Source organism: Orycteropus afer, unplaced genomic scaffold (genome assembly GCF_000298275.1).
Source record: "Orycteropus afer afer isolate SDZICR_OR568_19922 unplaced genomic scaffold, OryAfe1.0 scaffold00142, whole genome shotgun sequence".
NCBI classification, from domain to species: Eukaryota; Metazoa; Chordata; class Mammalia; order Tubulidentata; family Orycteropodidae; genus Orycteropus; species Orycteropus afer.
The window spans coordinates 4,700,079-4,708,516 of record NW_006921729.1 but is presented as its reverse complement, the minus strand read 5'-3'; the positions used below and the strand labels follow the sequence as shown (position 1 = coordinate 4,708,516).

At 39.5% G+C, this 8,438-nt stretch overlaps 1 protein-coding gene across 1 annotated transcript; it reads right to left on the bottom strand.

The window, feature by feature from the left end:
• Positions 1–6,284: 6,284 nt before the first annotated feature.
• On the bottom strand, positions 6,285–7,379 carry CCR8 (C-C motif chemokine receptor 8). Its single transcript, XM_007945730.2, is given in 1 exon segment — positions 6,285–7,379. A coding segment is annotated over 1 exon segment (1,095 nt).
• Between the last annotated feature and the right edge of the window lie 1,059 nt (positions 7,380–8,438).

Sequence of the window (8,438 nt, the reverse complement as noted above, 5' to 3'; positions counted from 1 at the left end):
ACTGCCTCGGAAACCCAAGGAGGGGTCGCTATGAGTCAGGGCTGACTCGACGGCACATAACAACAACAACATGGGGCTGGTGCGGGATTGGGCAGTGTTTCGTTCTGCTGTGCATGGGGTCGCTATGAGTTGGAAACGACTCAACGGCACTTAACAACAACAACAACAACAGAATAACTAAGACAAGATCGTAGGAAAAAAATTTCCGAGGGATTGTATTTCTGAGTATCACGGCTTACTATAAAGCTACATACAGAAAGTAGCCCTGTTGGCACAATGGTTAAGCACTAGGCTGCTAACTGAAAGGTTGGTGGTTCAAACCCCATTAGTTGCTTTACCGGAGAAAAGACCTGGTTATATGCTTACATAGATTACAGTCTAGAAACAGTTCTGCTCTGAACTATAGTGATACTATGAGTTGGGATCCACTCAGTAGCACACAACAACAATATAAAGCTATAGAAAGCAAGACAGACAGTATGGATCCAATGATAGAAATTTAGACAGTTGGAAATAGATCAATGGAACAGACTAGAGAATCCAAAAATACACCCACCTGATTTATAACAAAGGTGTCACAACTATTCAAAGAGGGAAAGAGTGGTTCTTTTCAATAATGGTGCAGGATTAATTGCATATGTGTATAGAAGAATTTTGACAATTTCCTCAATGACACAAAATTTGTATTTGAAATGAATCACATATTCAAACATGAATACTAAGACAAGCAAGCATGTGGAACATATATATATGAATATCTTCATTACCTTAGAATAGACTAAGATTTTTTAACAGTATACAAAAAGCACCTATTCATATTCTGAGTGAAATAAGTCAATCACAGAAGGACAAATATTGTATTGGTTCATTATTGTAAAAAAGTCAAGAAAAGGTTTATATATGGAAGGAAACTTTCTTTGTTGGTTACCAGGGGTGGGAAGGGAGGGGAAGAAACACTGCAAAAATTAAAAATAAATAAAAACAATAAAAGCACTATTCATAGAAGAAAATATTTACAAGTTGGACTTTATTAAGGTTAACTTCTGTTCAACAAAACAGGCATAAACCTAGTATGGTAAAAATCCATAAACTTGGAAAACATATTTATCATTAGAAACATATTTACAATTGATAAAGGGCCCATATCCAGAAGTATTTAAAAATTACTAAATTAATAAGAAAAAGATAAACAACTTAATAAAGCATGAAAACTATTTTAACAGACACTTCACAAAAGAGAATAATTTGAAAAAGTATTCAATATCATTATTCATCAAAGAATTGCAGATTAAAATCACAATGATACACCGCTACAATCTCACTAGAATAGCTAAAGTAAAAAATACTGATAATACCAAGCGGTGGCAAAGAATTCTCAACATTACTGATGGGAATGTAAATTGGGACAACCATGTTGGAAAACAGTTTGGCAATCTCAGCACACTTAAATGCTATGATCCAGCAGTTCCATTCCTAGGTAAAAACCAAACTCACTGCCATTGATTTGGTTCCGACTCATAGCAGTCCCCTTTGGGTTTCCAAGACTGTAAATCTCTATGGAAACAGACTGCCTCATCTTTCTTCTGTGGAGCAGCTGTTGGGAAACCACCAACATTTTAGTTGGCAGCCAAATGCCTTAACTGCTACACCACCAGGGGTCCTTCACTCCTAAATCATCGTCGTTATGTGCCGTGGGCCCGACTCATAGCCGCCCCTCCTTGGGTTTCGGAGGCGAGGCGGTATCACTACAGAAGTAGGATTGCCCAACCTTCCTTCTGAGGAGTGGCTGGTGGGTTTGAACCGCCAGCCTTCTGGTTAGCAGTCCAGTGCCTTAGGCACAGTGCTACCAGAGCTCCTCCTAAATATATACCCAAAATAAATGAGTACTTTTTACCACCAAACACATATATAAGACTGTTCATAGCAACGTTATACATAATACCCCAAAATTGGAAACAAATCAAATGTATAAATAGTAAAATGAGCAAAACATATATTCATACAATGAAATTTTACACCACAGTAAAAATGAACAAACTCCTTCTATAAGCAAAAACGGATGAATCTCACACACATGGTGAATGAAAGCCATAAGAAACAAAAGAAGTCAGACACAAAAGACTACATGCTGTATAATCCCATTTATATATACTTCAAAAACGGGAAAAACTAATATATGTTGATGTGGGGAGCTCTGGTAGCGTAGTGCCTAAAGCACTGGACTGCTAACCAGAGGGCTGGTGGTTCAAACCCACCAGCAACTCCTCGGAAGGAAGATGGGGCAATCTACTTCCGTAGTGATACTGCCTCGAAAACCCAAGGAGGGGTCGCTATGAGTCGGGTCCGACTTGACGGCACATAACAACAACAACATGGTGATGTAAGTCAAAATAGTATTGTTATTCATTGAATTGCTATCCCAAATCCCAAAATATATGTTGTGAATTCTAGCCTCTGTGCCTGTGGTTGTAATCCCATTTAGGAATGGGTTGTTTTTGTTATTAATGGGGCAAGATTAGTGTAGGGTGGGTCTTGAGTCAATCTCTTTTGAAAGATAAAAGAGATTAAACAAGCAAGAGAAACAGAGTCCAGAATGATGTTTGTTAGTAGGGTTGGTGTCATCTAGTGAAGTAATCCATGGGATCACCCCCCCACCATGGACCTCCTCCCTACGGTTGTTGTTATTATTTGCATTCCAGTCAGACCCGACTCATAGCGACCCCTCCTTGGGTTTCCGAGGCAGTATCACTGTGGAAGTAGATTGCCCAACCTTCCTTCCGAGGAGTGGCTGGTGGGTTTGAACCACCAGCCTTCTGGTTAGCAGTCAAATGCCTTAGGCACTATGCTACCAGAGTTCCTTACTCCCTACCAAACCATACAAAATCCTTGTGTGTGTGTGTGTGTGTGTGTGTGTGTTAGGTGCTGTTGAGTCCGCCCGGACTCATAGCGACCTTTCCTTGGGTTTCTGAGGCGGTATAAAAAATCCTTAGTAATGTTTATTACCAATTTTAATCATAGAATAAGAGATACCACAGTGATAAATGTAGTTGTAAATTGCTGAAATGTACTATTTCTTAGATTACATGGATATTAACAAAACTATTTTATAAATCTTTCTATATTGAACTACAACATTGTTAGCTACATTATTGGTAACTGAGCAGAAGACTTTTATTTTTCTCTTTCTTTTCCTTCATTTACTATCTCATTCTCAAAAAAGTTATTGATATACATTCACAAATACTAACTACTACAATATTGTAACTAAAACAGTAGAAAATTTGACAAAATCAGTGACTATGAAGACACTAATATCAACAAAACAACAGCACATGCTTGTAGTCCATGCAGACAAAACCACATGACTGGAAGCATCACTGTAATTGGGTAATAAACACAGCTCTAACTGGAGTACATTAGGTTTAAGAAGTGAAGTAACATGGAGTTTGAGCCTTGTAGGTATATTTATACATGTAAGCTGGGCTTATGGAAAATGTTTTCATTGTTACTACAGAGATATTTTATAGAAAATAATAAATTTATGCTGAAACACTGCCCAAAATGTTATAGTCAGTCATTTTGGTGTCACCCCATCTGATATTGTCACCCACTACAGTTGGCATCCCTGCATCCCCCTAATGACACCACTGGTGGAGGAAGAGGGAGGCCAAGCCGTATGAAGATCACCCAGGAGCAGCAGCTCAAAGAAACAAAGTCTCTCCACCAGAGCAGACAGAGAGAAAAAGCCTTCCCCTAAAGCCAGCACCCTGAATTAAGTCTTCTAGCCTCCTAAACTATGAGAAAATAAACTTCTGTTCATTAAAGCCACCCACTTAGGGTATTTCTGTTACAACAGCACTGGAAAACTAAGGTCGTTACTTCTTAGTGGGGTGTTGACTGGGACTGGGGCATGAGGAAGCCTTCTGGAGGGATAAAGACATCTGCTATATGCTTCTACCACTACCTTTAGACCCTAATTCAAGCTTAGCCTCCCCAAGAGAGACCACCTGGTTTGATCAGTGCCCACCTAAAAGTAGGCTGAACCCTCTGAACTGAATTTCATGTCAGGCTACTTCATAGGCCAAAAGATTGGCTGATTTTGGTCAAGTGCTTACTTGCAATCAAATATATGTGTCTAGTGTAGGAAAAATTTGTAGAATGGGGATGTTCATAGTGCAGACCTTTTGAGATTTCTCAGATGGAGCAGTGTATAAGTGTCAATTTCTTTCCTTGGGCTGTTCCCTCAGAACCTGTTAAAATTTTCTGAGTTGGTTGGATTAGGGTTTGAGACTATAGTACTTCATGTGCCTTTGGATTAGTTATATCTAAATGCTATAATGGGAGTTCTGGTGGTGTAGTGCCCAAGGCACTTGACTGCTAACCAGAAAGCTGGTGGTTCAAACCCACCAGCCACTCCTCAGAAGGAAGATTGGGCAATCTACTTCCATAGTGATACTGCCTCGGAGGGGTCGCTATTGGTCAGAGACGACTTGACAGCACACCACCACCACCACAACAAATGCTATAATATTTATAGAATCATGGAATTTAGGCCTCAAATATAATTTTTATGACAAACCAAAAAACAAAGTCACTGCCGTCAAGTCGATTCCAACTCATAGCGATCCCTCCTTGGGACAGAAAATACCTAGTCATGTTGTCTTCAGTAGAGGGTGCTTTTAAATCACCATACCTGTTGCTACATGAAATTAGCTCAGAAATAAAAGGAAACCAGTACTGTATTAGGGCAGTAGGAGTATGAGTATTCTTTCCCTTAAATTTCCTTTAGCAGTGTTTTAAGAAACTTTAAAAAAAAATGAAGTAAGCCTAGGCTCAGAGATTTCCCAACTTGCTCTCAACAAAGATGTAGCCCAGCATGGTGGTTAGGTGCACTGGGCTCTAGAACCAAACTGGGTTCACCTCGCAGTTCTGCTTACAATATAACCTTGGGCAAGGAATTTAACCATTCTGTACCCCAGTCTCTTCAACTGTAGTAGTATCTAACTCGTAGGGTTGTTATAAATATTAAGTGAATTAATACATGCAAAGCCCTTAGAACTATGCCCGGTACATAGTAAGCTCTCAATATCTGTTTGCTATTACTATTAAGAAGTATTATGGATTGAATTATGTTCCCCCAAAAGATATGTTGATGTTGTGACCCTGTCTGGAAATGTGTTTTTTTTTTTTTTTTTTAATTTTTTATGTTAATAAGGTCACACTGGAAGAGAGTGGGCCCTAAACCTAATCCTTTCTTCATAGCATCATAAGAAAAGCACAGTAAACACAGACACACACGCAGGGAGAAGAGACCATGTGAGGATCTGTCTACAAGACAAGGAATGCCAATAAATATTTGAGGCTGCCAGAGGCTGAGAGACAAGGAATGATCTTCTCCTAGAGCAGACAGAGCATAGCCCTGCAGAAACCAAAACCCCAAATCCACTGCCATTGAGTCAATGCCAACTCATAGAATCCAATAGGGCACAGTAGAACTTCCACCATAGGGTTTCCAAGGATATATAAATCTTTATAAAGCAAACTGTCATCTTTCTCCTATAGAGAGGCTGGTAGGTTCAATCCACTATCTTTTGGTTAGTATGCTTTAACCACTGTGCAACCAGACCCCTGCTTTAAACCTCAAAAACCAAACCCACTGCTATTGAGTTGATTCCAATTCACAGCAACTCCCATAGGGCTTCCAAGACTGTAAGTATAGAAGCAGACTGCCTCCTCTTGCTCTCGGGGTGGCTGATAGGTTTGAATTGCCAATGTTTCAGGTAGCAGCCCAATGCCTTAACCACAGCACCACCAGAGCTCCCTAGAGCCCTGCAGACACTCTCAATCCAGACTCCTAGCCCCTAGAACTGTGAGACAATAAATTCGTGTTCCGTAAAGCTACCTTTTTGTAGTATTTTTGTTACAGCAACGCTAGGAATCTAAGGTAGGCAATCCTACCATTTTTGTTGTTGTTATTCCCTTTTTGATAATATTGTCTGATTTTGTTTAGTTTACTATGCCTCCTACCACCAGTACCCTCTCCCTAACCCCCACCACAAAAAATATCTAAAACACAATATTTCCAGAAAATAGGTAAGTCTTGGAACATTGAGAACATTAATTTGCAATAGTAGAATTCATTAAATATCACATGATTTCCATGAAATGTCTTTTGTCTTTAACCAAAGTTATGAGAGTTTTCCTTCAGCATCCAACATAAGTCACATTTGTCTGTTGAAAGAAGAGTGGTAATAAAGTCAGGAGCTTGCTTTAAGGCATCCGCCTCACAAAATGTAGTTCATGCTGGAGGAATGGGAGGGCTGCTGATACAAGGATGATGACCTTTCCCAGCCCTCTTTGGAGGCTTGTTTCCCTATGCAGAGGAAGATGCGGCTACAGCTTTTCTGAAATATTTCTGAGAGGTGTTTCTTAAACTTCTCACCCATAAAAGCATAGATGATAGGGTTCACACAGCAGTGAGTAAAGGAAATGGTTTCTGTGACATGGGTGGCATAAATCAGCTGCTGGCTCACAACACATCCATCCAAGATATGCATGTTGTGCAGGGAAGTGAGGAAGATGACCACATTGAATGGCACCCAGAAGAGTAAAGATGCAATGACCACAATGAGTACCAACCTGATGGCTTTGGTCTTGTTATGGTTTTGGCATCTCTTCAGTTGGTGTAGGATGCTGCTGTAGCAGAAAATAAGGATAGTGAATGGGATCAACAGACCTAAGATATTAATTTCAAAGTAGGTGAAGATCTTCCATTTTAATGTCTGCTGATTGTAAGACGAATAGCACTGCAGAATGCCATCTTCAGAGGCCACTTGGTAAAACACGAGCAATGGGCTGGTGGCTATGATGGCAGTCAGCCATACTACCAAGCTCAGGAGTGTGCCCATACTGGCTGTCCTCACGTTCATGGCATACACGGCATGAACAATGGCCAGGTATCTGTCCACACTCATGAGAGTGATGAAGAACATGCTGCTGAAAAAGCCAATGTAATAAAGTCCAGAGACCACCTTGCACATTACAGTCCCAAACACCCACTGGTCCAGGTGATAATGGGTCAGGAAGGGGAAGGAGAAGACAAAAAGCAAGTCAGACAGGGCCAGGTTCAAGAGGTATACGTCTGTGATGCTCCTCAGCTTCTTGAAGGTGATAAGGACCAGGATAACCAGACTGTTTCCCAGAAGACTGAATACAAACAAGAGGCAGTAAAAGATGGCAAGAAGAAATTTGCTACCTCTCTGGATAAGTTCCCCATCACAGGGGCTTGCGAAGACATCAGGATAGTAGTCAGTTATTGCTGTCACATCAGGCTCAAGTGTATAATTCATTAAGGCAGGAGGACCTGGTTACAGAGGCATATATGAGAGACTCATTCCTTAAAAATATTTTTATTACACAAAGTTGGGGGGTGGGAGGATGAGAAAACTACAAAACTACAAAAACTGAAAAAAAAAAAAAAACCCACAAACAATCCCCACCATCATAGAGTCAATTTCAACTCAACTCATAGCAACCCACATTGGGTTTCCAAGGTGGTAAATCTTTGAGGAAGTAGATTGCCCCATTTTTCTAACTGCCAACATTCTGGTTAACAGTCACATGCCTTAGGCACTGTGCCATCAGAGCACCTTAAAAAGTAGAAAGAAAACTTAAATACCTGTAGTTCCACCATTCAGAATTATTTGCAAATCATACTTGCTTTTCTTTTTTCTTATTAAACATACATTTTGGTTTTTAAGCATATTATATTTGTTTTTTCCTTTCTTTCTTTCTTTCTCATGAAATAAAGATGAAGCTAAAGTTCTCTCTAACTCCACAAGTTATTCCCACACTCCAGAGTTAACTACTAACATCAATTTGGCATGTATCATTCCAGTTTCCCCCTATACTTTACAATCTTATATGTATCCATCACAATATATAATATTGTTATATGTTCTCTTTTAAGTTGCATTAATGATACCATCTTGTACCTGTCATTTTGCATCTTGTTATTCTTCTTCCACTATGTTTTTTAGAAATACATGCACATGATACTCAAAAGTTTAGTTCATTCTTTTAACTATGTTCCTAAAAATCAGCAATAAGCTAAAGTAAAAAGGAATAGAATACAACAGAAGAAAAAAAATTGACCTATATCATACTAAAACCAAAACCAAACTCACTGTCGTTGAGTTGAATCTGTCTCATAGTGTCTCCTCCTGGGGTTTCCGAGATGGTATCTCTACAGAAGTAGATTGCCTAGTCTTCCTTCTGAGGAGTAGCCAGCAACAAAAAAAATTATTAAGGCCACTAAGAATAAAGCTGATAACAACTGCAATTAAGTTATAGAAAAATATATAAAATTTATTCATTGCAATGTCTTAATTAATTGCAGTGTCTCTATACACTGGGAGCTCTGGTGGCATAGTGCCTAA